The sequence below is a fragment of the Onychomys torridus genome, chromosome 2 (assembly GCF_903995425.1).
Source record: "Onychomys torridus chromosome 2, mOncTor1.1, whole genome shotgun sequence".
Classification (NCBI taxonomy): domain Eukaryota; kingdom Metazoa; phylum Chordata; class Mammalia; order Rodentia; family Cricetidae; genus Onychomys; species Onychomys torridus.
This window is the reverse complement of record NC_050444.1, coordinates 102,773,962-102,793,250: the sequence shown is the minus strand read 5'-3', so window position 1 is coordinate 102,793,250 and position 19,289 is coordinate 102,773,962. Positions and strand designations below refer to the sequence as shown.

The following is a 19,289-nucleotide window of genomic DNA, read 5'->3' as shown; positions in this document are numbered from 1 at the left end:
CGTTATATTACATATTACAAAACATTTCCACTAAAATCAGGAACAAAACAAGGTTGTCCACTTTTTCTACACTCATTCAGTGTAGGACTGGAAGGCTTAGCAAGATCAGTAAGACAAGAGAAGCAATTGAAAAGAAAGCATACAGGGAAGGAAAAAGAAAAGATCCACATTTGTAGATGATGTAAGTCAATACATCATACCCTAAAGACTACACTAGAAAACTCTTAAAATTGACCAACACTTTCAGCATACTGGCAAGATACAAAATTAATTTTAAAAAATCAGTAGCCTCTCCATATACCAATATCAAAGATGCTGAGGAAGAAATTGGGGGAAACCATGATTGACAAATGCCATATACACAAAAATAGAATGACCCTAACCAAAACAGTGAAAGACTTTTCAAACATTAAAACATTGGAAAGAAATTGAAGGAGACATTTGAATATGCAAATATGTCCCATGCTCATATTGAAAGAATCAACATTATAAAAATGGCTATCTTACCAAACACAATCTATATATTCAGCATAATCCCCATCAAAATTCTAATGCCATTCTTCACAGAAATAGAAAAAAAAATTAAAATTCATCTGGAAGCATAGACATCCAAAGTAATCCTAAGCAAAAAAGCCAGTAAGGCTAGTGGTTTCACTATACTTCATATCAAATTATATTACGGAGCCATGGATGGAAAACAGCTGCACAAAAGACATCAAGAGAATACAATAAAACATTCAACTATGAAGCTGAACAATTATAGCTACTTGATTTTTCACAGAGACACCAAGAATACTCATTGGAGAAGAGGCGGCATCTTTAACAAATAGTGCTGGGAACCTGGGTATCTCCATGCAGAAAAATTATCTAGATCTTATTTTTCACCTCTCCAAAAATCAACCCCAAGTAGAAGGAAGACCTTAAGGTAATACTGAGATGCCTGAAACTGCTGGAGGTAAAAATAGGAAAAATAATAGGTCATCATACTGGGATAAATAAGGTCTCAGATAGGACCTAAATGCTAAGGAAATAAGGCCAACAGATGATTAAACAGGACCTCATGAAGTTAGGAAACGGTTAGGAAGAGCTAGCCTACAGGATGGGATGCAAATTTTCAACAGCTATACATTTAATAGATGATTAATATCCAGATTACAAAGAACTCAAAAACCACACAGCAAGAAAACAAACACTCCAATTGAAAACACAGCTATGGGACTGAAAGGAGAGCTCTCAGAAGAAGTTACACATGACAAATACATAGTTTTGAAAGTGTTCAAAATCTACATAAAAAGTGTTAGTCATCAGAGAAATGCAAACTAAAACTCCTTTGAGAGTCCATCTCACTCACACCCATCAGTCAGAAGAGCCATTGTTATGACAAAGCAAATGACCGCACATGCTGGCCAGAGTGTGGGGAATGGGATGAGAGCCCTATTCATCACAGTAGGAGTGTGAACTAGTGCAAACACTATGGAAATAAGGGCAGAGAGTTCTCAAAAACCTGAAAATCGAACTTCCATATGATCCAGCAGTACCACTCCTGAGCGTAAATGCAAAGGACTCTATATCCGACGGTGGACATGCCTGCCACTCTGTTCGCTGTTGCTCTACTCACAACAGCAAGGAAACAGAATAATCAGAGGCATGCTTCAAGTGAAAATGTGATGCACAATGAAATTTACTAAGCTGTGAAACAATGGAATTACATGATTTATAGGAAAATGGTTAAACAAAGCAGATTAAGTGTGGCAACCCAGGTTCAGAAAGACAAACAATGCACGTTCTCTCTCATATGTGGATCTTAGCTTTGAACTTTGTATATGTATGCTTATGAGAGAGTGAGTTTCTTCACAGGTCAAGAAGCTGGAAATGGGCCATGAGAGGGGTGAAAATGAGGCTTTCCAGAGGCTAGTTAGTAGGATGAGGTAATCTGGAAGTAAGGAAGGAAACAGTAATAAGAAACACAAGCAGGGATGGGGGCAGGGAGATGTGAGAGGAGGGGGTGAGAGGGTAGAAAGTAAGGATGTATTAAAAAGCCACAAGGCAACTTGCTCCTATGTAAGCTAATTAAAACTATAATTAAAAAAAGAAAAAAGAAAACAAAGAAGTATGAAAGCACTGCCCTGTGTTGGTGGATAAAGCTGTTCCCAGAAGCCATAGTTTATTAAACAATAATCCCAGTGCCAGAGGTCCGACATCTCCCTATGAACTCATATTTGGTCAGGGATGCTACTGATGCACCCCTCAAAAACACAAGCGATTGCCACTGCTCTTGGCTGCCCACCAAGTCTAGATTGTAAGACCATTTTTTGAGGATACCATACTCTTAGATAGGAGGACATGGAGAAATGGAGCTGACCTGAGTGGGAAGCTTCCTCCTCCCTGCCAGCTAGTCCTCATCTTACCAGAAGGTTCTTTTCAGACTGCTACAGTAAAACTGACAACTGTCTTACTTAGCTGTGGACCCTGCATGCTACACTAGCAACAGCCAAGCAAGATGTGTTTCTTGGTGCAATGGTGGCATGTCTCTTATGGGGTACCCAACCTCTTCCTGACTAAATCTGAGGCTCAATTCATGGTAGAAAATACATGCCTACTTCGAATTTAGTCCAAAAAGCCCACGATGGGGGAGGACATGGGCCTTAGGGCCTAGCCAAAGCAGTTACTTTGCTAATGGACATGTGGTCCCTCAAAGTTTTTTCTGAATATTTCATTTCTGTCCACAGATTCAGAGATGCTGCTTCTGTAGTAGATAGTAGCTACTGCATATAACTCATAATTGGTAAAGTTTGAAAGAATAAGATATGGAGTTCTCAGCACAAAATGCGACATCTACTCATACCCTCCAACACTTAGGGAACAGTGTGGTAGAGAAAACAGAAAAAAATATAAGAATTGGAGGAAGAGAGGAGTATTGCATGATGTGGCTCAATTCACAGGAGGTATGATTATCTAAACAAGATTAGGCCTGTCCACATTCCATCATGGATGGGGAGGAACTCATCAGGCCCCACCCCTCCCTGAGGATTCACAGGCAGTTAATGGCTTCTGAGCAGGAAGAAGTCATCTTCTACGGTGTAGGCCACTCATAAATTGCCCATGCTGTTGCAAATAACCCTCATCCATGTTTGTAAACAATTCTAATGACATTCATTGGATCACACACAGAAAGACCTGGAAGTGGGAGAGGGACTGGTTGGAAAGTAGGAAAGTATCAGTGGGAGGGGGGAAAAATGAGAGAGGAACTGGCTGAGTATGATCAAAATATACTATATGCATAGATGATATGGTCAAAAAAATCAAATGAGCTCTGTTTAAAGACGAGACTGCATGTTACTGGTACTGTACGGAAGCTGCAGTGAGACTTAAGAAAGACTGTATTTCTCCTCTCATTCCTGACACGAGGCCCCACAACAGTTGGTCACCAACACAATTCACACATGAATATGAAGGAAGCATGGGGTATTTTCAGGGTCTTTGCAACGATAACAGGAACATTTCTTGCTTCTATAAAGCCATTGCCGTGGTAAAGCATGGTAAGGTGAGCTGTTCTCTTTTCGAGACTTGACCTAGTACAGTTGTTTGAATAAATGTGTGTGCATCTATGAGATCTTTATATCTCTGTGGGATAGAAACACTAGGAAGAAGCTATGCAATGACATGAAACTTGGTTTCTTGCTAGTTATAACATGGCTTAGAAGTCATCTTGAAAACTTACCTGGTCTACCAGCAGTTAAACTCATTTCTGCACCCTATCATAATTTTTTTCTATATTTCTCCCTATCACATCATCTCATCTCTAATACAGCCTAAAGAAAAATAGAGAGAATATCATTTCTACATTGCCGATATATCATTTCTACATCGCCGATTCACTCTTGAAATAGCAACGGAGCTGCCATAGTAAGGAGAGATGGAGAGCCAGCTACAGTCAGCAGTCAAGCATCAGGACAGAGCCTGCAGCATCAGCACCACTGTACTTGTCTGCTTCCTCCTGCTATCCTCTTGTTACCCTTTGTCACTTAGACCCTGCATCGGAACCCACTGAGACTGAAATAGTCGCCTGGATCTCAAGGACTCCCAGAGAGCTAGCATCTTAAGTGAAATTCCCAAAGAAACTAGACTCAAGAGTCACCAGCTTTGCAAATCCTCATATTTCCCTCAAGTAGCACATTCAGCTTTGCTTCAAGTTGTAGCTGGAGTCAGGACCTGAAGCCTGTACAATGTCAGAAGGCCTGTGATGGAGGCTGGTATGCTCTGCTCTATCTAGGATCAACAGAGACAGCACCAGCCATGCCTGGTTCTCTCTTCCAGGGACACTCCATTATCTCTACAGTTCCTATCTCAGATGTAGTGCAAGAGGTTCTAAGGCACTAATGACAGCCTGTGATGTGCCTGGAGAAGAGGGGAAGGGGCGGCCCTCCATGCTGTAGGAGCCTAAACCATTTGTACTTCACAAAAATACCTGGCTTCCGCTTTTTCTTATTTTTTGGAAGTCATCACAACCCATCTCAAAGCCATCTCATGTTCACTTTCTTACCATGTCTTGAAACATTAAAGATCAGCTGAAAAGCCCTTGTAGCTACCCTGACATGATGTGCCTGTCACCCAAGCTGCATACACTCACTGTTAAAGACACCACAGTTGGATAAAATACCACATTATCTTGCAGGCATTTCAACGTGAGCTTTAAAATGGCCCCTCCCTCACAGGAAGGAGAAACCTACCAAGTCTAACCTGCCAATCAGTGCGAGGCTAACCTGAGGGAACTCTAACTATAAGACAACACTTACCTGGATTGGGTTGAAGGTATTCAATTGTTTTAGTCATTATTTCCATCACAGCCCTGCTGGTGACATCCACTTTCTGAAATGGAAATATAAATATGATAAATGGCACAATCATTTGCTTTAGATCCCAGTGGGGCAAGCACGCAGTGACAAGTCCTGCAGGAGCAGGTGAGACACTATGAGGAGCAGCTAGAGAGGAGGATGACTTCCTGCTGAGCATTGCCCGTTAAAAAGTCTATCCACCCAAGAAGGAAACTGGTAATTTCCCGAAATTTGCTTCAAAGTATACTTCCTTACCTTTCAGCAAAACTAATACAGAGTTTGTCAGTGACATTTTGCCTTCAAGCTTTTACTAGATGCCATAAATGGGCCAGACTTGGCAACTGGTTTCTCTTCCATAACAAAATAATGCTGGGACACTCAGCTGGCTCAAGTGATAGAGAGGATTAGCCAGCCTGGAGATCTGAGTTTAATTCTTGGAATCCACGTAAAAGTAGGAGAGAAGTAACTCCACAAGCTGTCTTCTAACCTTCTACCCTCCATACCATACTGTGGCATATACACTCCCACATATGTATCGTGCACATGGTGGGGGGGGGGGGGGACAATAAAGAAAAAACAACAACAACAACAACAATAATAATAATAATTTTAAAAGAGCATGTCTTCAATTATGGCACCATCTTCAGAATATAAATGTCCTCAGTAAATATCTCTAGTTGGTCCCAAACATTTAGCTAGTTATAAATACCAAATTCTGACACTAAAAATCCTGTCTTAGACCATTGGGAATGGTCAGCATTCCCCCAGCAGCCCACCCTGCCCTCTCTACACAGCCAAGTTAGGGAAACAGCATAAGATACAGCCTTTTACTTTTCTTATTAGGCTGTGAAGGGCATTGGTTCATAGCACAGAAGTCTAACAGGAATAGACCAATTCCCCTGCCATTGATAATATTTTGTTTCATCACATAGGACCACAAGGGATCCTAACGAATCTCCACACTAACTGTATTTGGTGAAATCTGCTTTGTATAGAGTAAACCTCCTTTTCTTCTATACTATATCTATTAAAATACCTTACCTTGTTTGGTTTTTAGGTATTTAATAGCTTCTTATCCCACCAGTCAGAGTACAGCATGCAGTTGTAATTATGAGGATGAGCAAAACACATGATATGCCCTGTAACTCTGGAATGGTAATGGTGTAAAATAACTTTTAAATGTACTCTCTTTTGGAGGCATGAGCCTGCTGAGGAACTCTGGACAACTGCCCTTTTGACTGACTCCAAATTTTAAGATACCCGAGGCTTGGGTAAAGGGGTGACACCTCCCTGGAGTGGGGCACTACCAAACGAGGTCCTGGCAGTTTTATCCAAATGCCAGATGATCTTATGGACTCAAGTCACAGAATGCTTGAGAGCCGTGGCGAGAGTTCAAAGTTGTATAGAGAACAAACACGCCGAAAGGGCAGAGAACATGAGAGGACAAACACAGACCTTCTATTGTCTGTAAGACAGACTAGGAGTGAGGAATTAATGCCATTGTATCTGGTGTCCTCTGGGGTGTGGTGGTATTGTGTTCCCCAAAACATTGTGTACCCTAATAAACTTATCTGGGGTCAGAGAACAGAACAGCCACTAGATATAGAGGCCAGAAGATGGTGGCGCACACACCTTTAATCCTATCACTTGGGTGGTAGACATCCATCCGGATCTCTGTGAGTTTAAAGCCACACTGGAAACAGTCAGGCATGGTGACTCACACCTTTAATCCCAAGAAGTGAGCCTTTAATCCCAGGAAGTGAGGGCAGAAAGCAGAAAGTTATATAAGGCATGAAAACCAGGAACTAGGTTGGTTAAGCTTTTAGGCTTTTGAGAAGCAGTTCAGCTGAGATTCATTTGGATGAGAACTCAGAGGCTTCCAGTCTTAGGAATCAGGATCAGCTGAGGGGTTGGTGAGGTGAGGAAGCTGTGGCTTGTTCTGCTTCTCTGATCTTCCAGCATTCACCCCAATACCTGGCTTCAGGTTTGTTTTTATTAATAAGACCTTCTAACAGTTCTGCTATACTGGGGCCATGGCAGGAAGAAGTGGAGTCCAAAAGTCAAGTTTTCTAAGAAAGAAAGCATCAGAAGACTTGAGACTTGAACTACCTGATGTCCATTTGTTACTGTGGTGTCATCTTCTGCTAGAAGGCTGACATGTTTCTAACTTTCCCCATCTCTTTCTCAATAATCAAAGAGATTTAAGCATCATTACATGAAGGAGAAAACAGATACAGGGGGAATCAGAAGCTTGCTCCAGACTGCTCTTTTTCCCTGAAAATGAAAGGTTGCTGCAAGAAGACATGATGTGCTATTTTTCCCCAATTTCAGAAGACACCATAGCAGGACTGGAATGCACTTTGTGCCATCCCTAATTGGGGTTAGGGACCTGTGAGAACAACTCAACAGGGTCAGGAACAAAGAACTGCCACCTCATCCTTTGGTTAGTTATGAAAGTCCTCAACACTTTAGATGTAAATGGGACTTTCATCTACAGTAAATATCTGGACCTGGTCCCACAGAAGTGACACTACCATATTGACTTGCTAGGCCCCTTATGCCCAACTCTTCTGCCTTCTCAACAGAGGCTGCAGCATCAGTGCTTCCTATACATTGTCTATATGGGTTAGCAAGGAAGTCATGGGAAGCCGTTCATAGGCTCATACGGATCAAACCAGTAGTCCCAGGTCGCCAGAGACCTTAGAGATAAAAACATTAAGAGTATTGTGTTTAGTCCCCAGAGTAGAATTCAACATTAAAACAGAATGGCGACAAAAAAAAAAAAAAAAACATCTCAGTGTTCCCAATAGTCTGACCAAAGTCTCCTAAGAAGTTGCCAACACAGATTTTTCAGACTCTGTGCTCACTAATGCAGACACCTTCAGTACTTCTGTTATCAATACAAGACAAGCTTCACTGAACTATTTGATAGGAGCATAATATAATCTTCACTTGAAATTCATTTTATTTTTATAAACGTTATTATAAAAATTGGCACAAACACACCATACACCAAAATTAGCCAGACACAAAATCTATACAACTCCATGAACTTCTATCCAGTTAGAACAGGCATTTGGAACAGAAGTTGTGTACATTCACATTAAACTTTACACTTTCAGTACAGAATTTATTTTAGGCATTTATCGTTTTTTGAAAAGAATTTTATCCAATATGGTTATCTCTATGGTTTCTTTTCAGGACACAGGAACAACATGGAATAGTCTTTAGCAAACTCTTTCACTGGCCCTTTACTTTTTATTGGATTCTGCTGGGCTACCACCTGATAGAGATAATGGACACAAGAGCAAGAACTCAGTAGTACAGTAACCCAATCCCTGACCTTTAAGTACAACTCAAAGATGCAGAATAGGAAAATGACCTTCCCAAGCTCACATAACCAGTGACATGATAATGAAAGAAAAGTTCTTCCCCAAGGCCACAGATGGAGGTTTCTATGAAAGAGAACTGGAAATGAATTGTCTAGTGACTACTCACTATTCTAAAGACATCTTCCAGGAGAAGAGTGACTGATTTCTACCTTCTATCCCTTATCCTAATGATTCTGGCTAAACTGATTGTATCAGACCCAGACAAATCAACAGCAAAAGTGGCGACAATCCTTAATACATCCTGTCAGGCTCCTGCTGGTAAAGACTTCATACACATAAATAGGCACTGTCCAGCCATATAATCTCTTAATACTAAATCTGGTAACATAGGCACAAAGATTTATCATTTATTCAAACTAACAAGAGCTTCATCCCATGGAAGAACAGCACAATTTAACTTTGAGTTTATGATGTATACCTGTTTGTTTTTACATTGTCCAAATCTCCTAATCTGAAAATGACTTTTGGTATATTCTTAATTACAGTACCTTCTATTGGGGGGAGCCCCCAAGGCTCCATATTCAGTTAATCTTGCTTTGATTGGGAAAGTACAGTACATAGCTTTGGATATGAAGTATCTCCCCAGAATGTCCGTGTACTGGAGACTTGGTTCCCTAGCAAGTGGAGCTGCTCAGTGCAAGGGAACTGAGTCATGAGGACCCTGCTATGACTGATGGATTAATTCACTGGTGGGTTCACAACTAACTGTTGAGAGTTGGTAGGTGGGGCCTGCTTTGAAAAACAGAATTGCTAAAGGTATGCCTTTGACAGCTGTATTTGTCCCTGGCCTTTCCATTTCTTATCTCTGCATCTGAACCATCATGATTGAACAGCTACCTGAAGCCACATGCTGCTGTTGTCATAATGTTCTGCATCACTTTAAGCCCAAAGCAATGAGCCAGCTAACCTTGGAATGAAACTTTAGAAAAACTGAGAATCAAAAAAATTAACTTGTTGCTCTCAAGTATTTGTTACACCAATGAATTTTGTTGTTTCTAGCACTGGGGAAGGTTGTTAACAGGAAATGAACTGTGAATGTATACAACATGGGCTTCTATTTAGGGCCTGTAAACCCTTGTGTAATACATGGCTTTCTTTTTAGGCCAGAATCATAGGCATGTATCCTTCACAACTGCCAATACTTTAGATTCTTTTTCCATTAACCAGTCTTGAAATGTATAACTGAGTCCAGAGAAACGACCAAATGAAGAAATGGCTCTCTTGGGACAGGGAGATAGCTCAGTGGGTAAAGTGTTTGGCACATAAGCCTGAAGGCCTGAGTCTGCAGCTCCACAACCCACCAGATACACTAGCACAAGCTTTTTGATGCCAATTTGCCCTACTGGCAGATGGAAGTTAAGACAGGAAATTCACAGACCAGCTAGCCTGGCACACAGCTGTAAGTAAATGGAGACATTATCTCAAACAATGTGGAAGCTGAGGCCAGACACTGGAGCTCGTCCCTTGAACTTGACATGTATACTGTGGCTTTGGAATGCCTGCTCCTATATTCCACAAACAGAGGAAACAGCATTTTCAAGTTAAATAAGGGGTGGCCAAACTATGGCCAATGGTAAAAACTATGCCAATGATCCACCAGGTAGGGTGAGCTTCAAAGACATCCCTCTGTGTGGCCTGAGAGTAAACAACTTGTCTCCAAACTGCCTTGCTTTAAAGCGGATATCATATGTATTCAGAAAGTCTAATTAATAATTTGAAAACTGAGGAAGGAATTAGGCTCTGATTACTGATGAATCCATTCTAATTTTGCTAATCTTCTTAAGTATCCCTTCCCTGTGTATAGGTTTGGAAATACACCCTAAATATACCTGCATACATTAAAAGATTAAAAAAGAAATTAATATTTCTATTTTATTGTACACAATAATCATACAAATGTCTAATTTCAGTGTCCTCTAAATTTTGCTTTCTTTTAACATAGCTCTACTCATTGACACAGGCATTGCCAATGGATCCTTTTTGTGCTTCAGTAGCCCTAGAGATGACTTATAAGACAGAGGGCAAAGTCCTGCAGCCCAAAAAGTTTCAGAGATGTACCAAGAGAATGTGCTGATCCCCAAGCTAAGGTGGGAGCTTAGAGCATGTCATGCTTAATCTATGATCGAGGTTCTTATTTCCGGTCTTGAAATATCAGATGCCAGAACACTGAAAGACAGTGAATTGACATGATGGATTACTGTTTCATATACAGGTGTATGAATATACAGTAACATCCTCCCCTGTAGGGAATAAATCAGTATTTTCTGAACTTAAAATACATGAAAACTACAGAATCTTTTACAGAGCAATGGAAGTATGAAAGACATCATTTCATATTGTCAGATGCCAGAATCAGAACATATTATATGTGGCACAGGTAGTCTGTGGGTTTGTCAATCAATAATAATGACATGAATTGAATGCCCCCTTAGATAAGGAAAAATTCCCAGTGGTTATGTCAAAGAACTTAAAGTGACATATAAAACACCAACATATTTTCAAGTTTTTAATTTTATTATTAAGTTATTATAGTTAACTATAGTTAAGAATATACACACACTCACTTGAAGCACTGAAAGAGAACAGCCAAATAAGTAAGTCACAGGGACATGATGGAAGCAGCATCCTAGGAAAGCCTGTCTTCCAGAAAGACAGGCTGATCCAAGAGTGGTACTTTGAATAGCTCCCTACTGACTCTGGAAGGGTAAAAGACATCTCCAAACTGCCTGCTTTAAAGCAGAAACCATATATTCAGAAAGGCTGACAGATAACATTTTAAAAATGAAGGATGGTTTAGGTTCTGGTTACTCTAATATATTAATTTTAATTTTGTTAATCTTCTTAGGCATTACCCCATACCGAGGATAGCTTTGACATACATTCCACACACATAACTGAGGAAGCCTGTCTCCAAAGAAGTTCAGGCAGAGCAGAAGGATGGCTCTGAAGCTCATCTGTTTGTGACTCAAGCCCTTCATCTAGCTTATACCAGCAAGTGAATGGCTTAGGTCAGGGACCCATGTCTCCTTCACTACTATTCCATGAAGGAGATGCCCCGTATCATGGTGGACCCCAAGCCTACTCAGAGAAGGTATTCTGAGTATACTGGCTGCAATTCTGTTCCTCTCTTCTCTCCCATTTGAGACATATCACTGGTATCCAAGAGCGGTATCTTTCAAATATGCATAATTAGTAGAAAATTACTTGCTATGAATCTCAAGCAATGACTAGCATGCCTCCCCTGATAGCTGGGAACTGTAGGCTTAGCCTGTGTTTCAACGTGAGCAGGTAGGTAATTCGATGATTTCTGTGGCTTTTACAAAAACCTGGTTCTCTCTTAAAGTGAGCCAGGTGGTTTCTGCTCGTGAATCCTAGTTCTCTCACTAGGGATGGATGAGACTAAATGTCTCTTCCTGTAGTAACTCAAGTATAACGGTAATGACCATAGACACCATCTACCAGCATTCTCCACATTGAACTCTATCAACTATCCTCACCCTCTCACATGCAATTGGAATGGCAGCTGTTCTTTTCTCTCCCAAGATCTTGTCTTTCTTAAAACTTGAGGCTTCTCTTTAGGAATTATAATTTTATTTAAAGGGTTTATTTTCATGTTTCTAGCCCCAGAACCTTTTGTGAATTAAAGAATTTCCCAAGATGCCTTTCAGGTTACAGAAAAACTCTGTGACCATTGACTGGGAGTCTTGCTTGATACTCATACAAAGTACAAGAGAAGATTTGAAGATTCAGCTCAGCAGTCTCTCTTCTAGAAGTTTCTGTTGCTCTAAGAAACCTGTATTTGGCCTCTCTCTGGTGTCTTTTGTGGAAATCCTTTCAGGACACTAAGCACTATGTCTTACTTGGTATCTATTTATACTCCTCTTTTTTCCCACCCAAATTGAAAGCTTGAGAGATTGGGCCTCATGTACCTCCGTGTTTCTAGTTCCCAGCACACTGTCTGGCACATGGAAGTATTTACATATTTTCTAAGTGAATTAATGACTAAAACTACATACTAACTCATTGAAACCTTCCCCTGTTCTGTATAACTGTAGCAACCAATGGAAATTTGAGAAGGAATCAAAAGTTCCTCAAATTCTAGATCTTCTATTAACAGCCATCAACAACAAAAATCTGCAGCTTTATAAAGAAGAAATCTTCCAAATGTCTGGATCACAGAAAGAAATTCAGCCTACATTTAATGAAACTGATAAGTAAGGGAAACATGTACAGTTAAAATTAAAGCCAACTCCACGCAAGGTTCTTAAGATAAAGAAAGCAATGATTAAGGGCAAACTCCCGTGGAGACAACACAGCCAGAGGCCTCCAACAACAGCCAGGGAAGAGGAGGCTGAGGAGTGAGCCAGGCTGTCATGGCGCTGCATCTTGGTGGCAGAGCAGAGTAGGTTGAGATTAGAAGAACTTCTAGGAACAGCCACCTCTCTCCCGGGAGTGCTGCTTGCTGCAGACCTCTAATTTATTTCATATTGTTGACTAATTGCACCTCTGAGAGTACAACTAAATAAAGCTTTCTCCACCTCAAACATTTCCTGAACAGAAACCCAACTGTGAACAGTTAGATGCTGATTCTTTGGTAGGCTTAGAAACACTGAGCTAAAAGATTTTTGTGAGTAGCTAACTTGTTAAGATTCGAAGTCCACAGCAAGTGCTTTTCAATGACTGTAGAAATAGTTTACCTCCCAATACACTCAGCACAAGTTGAGTACAAACTGTAGGACAATCACAGATAAAACAAAAGATGTGCACAATAAAATTAAATAAAACAATTTCTACACTGTACTGAAGTCCAAACATCTGAATTTATTAGAGAAAACCCCAAGTGCAGGAACACGGCTAGGTTCTTCAATCACAAGTTTGCTTTATTACAGGGGAATCTAGATTTGAAACAAACACTCCAGAGACTTTTGATGAAATAAGGACCATAAATCTTACACTTCACCTTCAGACTCTGAGGGAAGTCTGTGGATATTTGCCTAAAGTAAAATGCTTGGCAAGAGCCTCTCATTTTAATTAGTTTGTAAGACTGGCATGGATTTTGTAGCAAAATAAGTCTCCAAAGGTCTAATTAGTTGCTCAGTGATTAAACTCCATTCTCCAAATTCCCTTTGCTTTTTAGTTTTATTTAAGACACAAAGAGCTGGCTTGTCTTAGCTTTACAGTCAGCTCCCTCATTTAGCAGCTTTAGTCAGGGCAGATGTGCAATGCAGGACTCACTCCTGACACCTGTACATTTCAAATCCCTAACTACTTGCCCAAGCTTCTGTAATGCTGTGGTAGTTAGCCATGGAGCACACTGCAGTGCTCTCAGGAGGAGTGAAGGGAGAGAGAGGCTAAGGAGGGCAAAGCAAGTACCCAGAGGCTGATGCAAATGAGCAGATCTGTGGGGTTCTCAGGAGGAAGCAAAGCTGTCATCCTGAGGATGTCTGTCTGTCTAGAGATGTGGACGTTGACAAGGGATGGGTAGGCTGCTGTGTTTACCACCATGAAAGTCGGTGTTTATCAGCTTTGGTTGAAGAGCAAGAGGAGATTGGAAATAAGGACAGACTTTGACTTCAGTTGGGGAAAGTAGCAGCCAGGTACTGGATATGAGAGGTCAAGTTCTCAGGATTTGGACAAGACTCAGAACACTGATATAGGACATCAACAATGGGCAGTCATTAGAAAAGCCAAGGTAAGGAACTGAGGCAGAGGGGCTGGCCAAGTCAAAACTGTCCAGTTGCACTTGACAAGAGCCGGGTATTTTGGCCTCATCTTTGCAGAAGCTGCACTGTTCTCTCCTGTTTGCTTCTGTATTCCTTCCTTTGCTTGAAACATACTAGGTTCTCAACTCTCGTTCAGTCTCAACAATTCCACCAGAAGGTCACCAAAGTCTCCCACTGCCAGCTCAGTTAGCCGGGTACAGCATCATTACCTATCTCCTCTGTCCTCCCCTCTAGACTGTGAACACTACACACTCTGGAATCTTATCTCTATCCTATGTCACAGATGCCTGAAGTGAGTCAGTTTTAGTTTATCCATAAACCCATTAGGAGGAAAATTAAAAAGATAGGAAGCATCAAGAAACAGTCTGATTTACTCATCAGAAATGTAGCAATGCAGCCCACTGGAAAGGACATAGATTAATTAAAAAAAAAAAAAATTAGGCCCTTAACAATCTTCTTTAGAGACTCAAACTAGAATATAAAGAAAAATATTTTGTTATAATAGTGTACAGAGGCAAAATATTAATAATGCATAATTATAATTAATAATATATTAATGTAATTATTAATAATATAATTAATAATACTCTGTGTATCACGGGCCTACCACACCTCTTTAAGCACAGGGACTACCCTTCAATACCGACCCACAGTATTTTTTGACCATTTCAATAATCACTCATCCTCTTAGGTCAAAACATCTCTCACTATGAACAAGCTCAAAGTGAAAGAGAGAATACCTCTAATATCTCAGGAGAAAAAGAGACTCAATTCACAAACTCCAGCCTCACCTGTGGAGAACCTATAATGTTTCAGACAGAATGCTAAATGACTTACTTATCTTTAGTCAATAATAAAATTCTTAAGTGAGCATTAGTATTCTCATGTATTACTGCCATATGAAAAATAGGAACTCCGAGAAAAACCTGGACTTTTACAGCAAGTGGTGGCAGCGGAGGTTAGGCCAGGTCACTGGACTCCCAAACTGCCCTCTCCTCACTCTCGTGACCTGCCTCTAGCAGGAAGATCCTCACAGGAAAGTCCACTGGAGTCGGAGAGGCTCAGAGTCCCTTCTGAACTTTGAGACATCATTCTCCATTTCCCCCTCTTCCTTTCCATGTCACCCACATTCAGCCTCAGCTCTAGTTAGGAGAAGGGATGAGAAGCCTCTCAGGAAAAGCACCACACCGTTCCTCTTCACAGTGGCCCTGTTCTCTGGATGGACACACGGAAGACAGGCTGCTTCCCAGTTTCTAGTTCAAAATACGCAGTGAAAGGAGCATTTTTAAAGAAGCAGAACATTGGGAGACTAGCACACAAGAGCTGCACATCCCCCCTTCCAGGGGACAACTTCATGCCAAGGGAAGGCTAAGAAGTGAAGACTCACCCGTTCCATCTCTTTGAAGTCATCATCTAACTTGGTGCCTTCAGCTCCTCCAACCTTCTCACTCACTTTCTGCAGAAGAAAACGACAGAGGGGATCATTAGACATAGTTTCGTTCCTTCACAAAAGTGTGTGACAAGTTCCAAGCACTTTTAGAAACGGCGCCGAACATAACTGTAGAGTCATTCTCTGACTGTGGTAGGCAGTTCCATTTTCCTAGCAGCAAAGTATTAGCTTAGAGTGGCTAGGTAACATCTTAGAGGTCACGCAGCTGGTGGGTACTGGAGCAGAAATCCAAACCTGCACCTTCTGATTTCAACCCCAGTGCTCCTTCTATTATACAAATCATTTGACAACTACCTAATTGCTAACATTTTCCCCTGTAAACCCTAAGGAACAGCAGCATCACACTGTAATCATTTTCCTCTGACAATGGATCGGAAATGCTCCTAGGTAGAAAATTGCTACTTGTTTCACCTGCTCTTCAATGGGCTATTGAACAGATAATCACAAGCATCCATTTAACTATTAAGAAGAAATGAGCCCAGATGATTCCAGATAAAAGGACTTGCTTTCAACTCTCCCTGTTTATATCCTCACAAGCAAGTGATGAGGTATATCAAATAATATTGAGGGATTTTCTTGCTACTCAATCATTTTCCAATACTATACATCTTATATTTATCAATTAACATGTGCAAATTATCATAGTTCACATAAAAATATTCACATTAATAAAAATAGATCTACTAGTCTTTTCTAAAATAATGATTCCAATTAAGGATAATAAAAATGTATGACAAGATTACAGAAAAAAAATGATTTCATCAAAACAGGATTACGGAATTTTTTCAAATACCCTAACTGTAAAGACGGATAAATGTTTTTCTCAAAAACATCACTGTATTATATGAAGTCTACACACACACACACACACACACACACACACACACACACACACATACACATACACACACACATAATGAAGGATGAATTCTAACTTCCTTCAAGAGTTTTTTGGCTGAAAGTTTTTTGTTTTTTGTTTTTTTAATTTTTCGAGACAGGGTTTCTCTCTGTGTAGTTTTGGTGCCTGTCCCTGGATCTTGCTCTGTAGCCCAGGCTGGCCTTGAATCCACAGAGATCTGCCTGGCTCTGCCTCCCAAGTGCTGGGATTAAAGGCCTGCACTACCTTGGCTGAGAGTGTTTACCAAGGTTCCCACTGTGGTCTGCCTGTAGCAGTCTTTACAAGCAACATGGGTTTTCTCAGTGAGCTTAGCCCATGTTTCTTGAAGGGGCTTCTGGAGCTCTAGCTCCAACTCCTAGACCTAAAAGAACTTCAGTCTCTTGCTGGTCCCTGAGGTGCATTTCTTACCCTCTCTCTCTCTCTGCCTTTCTCAGTGTTCTGCCAAGTGGAAAACATCCAGAAGAGCCTACCATTACTACAGGTGAGACGCCGCTGTTCACTGCATCAGCAGTAACAGATACAACACCGAGTGGGACAGAATCTGCACAGACGAGGTACATGGAGGTGTATGTGGTATAAGAACCCACATCTAAACCTACAATTCCTGCAACAAACCCTAGTCCCCAGTGAAGCGCACATCTGCTCCCAGCACGCCTGTTTCTCACAGCAGTTTACTTCACTTCCAGTCCACACTTTGAGAAGCCAAAATCCTCTTTGATGCAATCATAACTAGATAAGGGTCAATGCTCGGAACAGAAAGATTAATGAAAATGCCAATAACTTTATGTCGCTGGCATTTTTGCTCAGTGACAGTAATTTAGCTCATATTTCAGCTCTTCTGTCTTATGCTCAAAACATATAGCTGACCACTATTTTTGGGCAAGCAAACTCTAATCTACTTTACGACCTAAACAATAAAGAAGTATTTGTTGGACAACTATAAGTTGTAATCTCCATTCTACACAACTGTCTCCAATGTTAGAAAAAAATCACCATGTCTAAAGTCTCAGGTTGTCAGGGTATCACTACAGTTAGACCCCATCATGTGACCAGTAACTGAGGTCACAGGTCCTCATTTACTTGTAAAATGAACATCAAAAGCATGGAGCTAAGAAATGCCTCCATGTGTATTAAAATGAGAATTCTGATACTGAGTAGATAATCCAGTTTTAATCAACTCTTTAAAAAAGTACATGGTATTCATGCAAATCACAAGAATTCACATCATACACTCAACAACATATTGTGTAACTAAGAACTATTTTTATTTCCCTTCTTTCTATATCCACCAATCACTAAGTATCACAGTAGCTGACTCTAGATATCAAATGGGATGCTGGAGTCATCCTAGTGATCAGTAACTAATTCATACTGACTCCACCCTAGTCTACTGGCTTCAGATATTTTATTTACAAAGCATGCCCAAGAGTGGGTGGAGAAGAAAGGAAACACAACTAAACTAGAGCAAAAACAATTATTACTTTTTCCTACCAAATCTGACGTTTAGCTTCTTTGAACTAGTTTACCACACAGAGAGGAGGAAGGTAGCATGTGCATGCATACTGATGAAGTACTAACTGCCTAGTTGATATATAACTTCCTTATCAAGTTAGATTCCTGAGAGGGAAGTAAAACTCAGAATAACTTCCACATATTTGCTTTGATATTTTTCCAGATCACAAAGGATCTACATATACCATGGCACAGAGGTAAATATTGGGCTACTTAAATAACAATTGACTCTGTAGGAGTGTGGCAAATATATCCTTTTGTTTGAGTAAGTGCTACTAACACTTAATGTCTCACAAATAAGATGCAAGGTAAGAGAAATGGGTCTCTTGAGCCCACATGGCCAATGATGAAGGCTTATTTGGGGAGCTTATACTTTTAATTGCCTCTGTAACTACGCTTCCCTTATGCACTGTGTTCCAATCCAACCAGTAATCTTTTAAATTAAAAAAACAAAAAATCAAACCAGTTACTGTACTCTCCTCTCTCATACTCTCGACCATATTCCCTAAGAACAACTTGGTAAAGATTTGGCAAAGTGAACGGCAATGTGAATTCTGCAGTGAACATGAGAGAGGCAAAGAGGATTGATCATTCTTGGTAGTCTTTCCGGAAGTACAGCTTTTCAATAACAACAACAATCAGGTATAGTTTACATCTCATTCTTAATTCCAAATGCACAGTCTCAAGCTGTTGTCTGTCTGCTAAGTAAGTATAAAGTAAAGGAGAATCAGCAACAAGAGACATCGTCAATAAATAACTACTGTCCTTCATCCAAAGGATGCTGTCCTGCTTTGCAGCAATGACTCATCAGCCCTCCAGCCATCTGTCACACCCAAGCTCCATCCTCATTATGCAGCTCTGATCCTGGCCAGCACTATACTTCATTTACCAAACATGTAAGAGCTAGCTAGCTATCCCCATCAAAAATCACATTGGTCTACAGACTCCTAGACCTCTTATTTAGGTCCTAATTTCTCTCTTTACTTCTGTTTTTTTGCGGAATATTTGATCACACTGTGAAACCCAAGATTGTGTTATTTACTGGAAAAACCTGTATCTAGTTGTGATGTGACTCAGCCCTAGCACGCATCTTTAATCCAAGACTTTTCTACTTGAGTATTGTAAACAGGATTAAATTAAGTCAAGCACAGGTTAAAAGGCAGAGCAAGCAACCAGTTGAGAGGAAGTAACCATAGAGAGTAAGATGGAGTCAGTAGGATGGATAGAGAGATGCACAGGAAGTAGAAGGGAGAGATATTCAGTTTGAGTTTTGTTTGAGACAGTGTAGGAGAAAGCATGCTATCAGGAATGTTGGCAGAAAAGGAAGGTCAGCTGGGTGCTTTCTCTGCCTCTCTGAGCTAAGCAGGCTTTCACTCTAGCATCTGCCTCCTAAGTCTTTATTGGTAAAATTGAATGATTGAGATTTAGTCAAAAACAGCATTCCACTGACTATCATATAAAGCCAAGTTTCTTTCCATA

The 19,289-nt window shown here is 40.5% G+C and overlaps 1 protein-coding gene across 1 annotated transcript in view; it reads right to left on the bottom strand.

The window, feature by feature from the left end:
- The window catches only part of Sh3gl2 (SH3 domain containing GRB2 like 2, endophilin A1), a 178,840-nt gene that overhangs the window by 26,387 nt on the left and 133,164 nt on the right, over positions 1–19,289 (bottom strand). Inside the window, exons 2-3 of the mRNA XM_036180076.1 lie at positions 15,338–15,406; positions 4,797–4,869 (exon numbers count right to left, since the gene is read on the bottom strand). Of these exons, the coding sequence (XP_036035969.1) occupies positions 4,797–4,869; positions 15,338–15,406 (142 nt within the window). The remainder of the gene's footprint in view (positions 1–4,796; positions 4,870–15,337; positions 15,407–19,289) is intronic.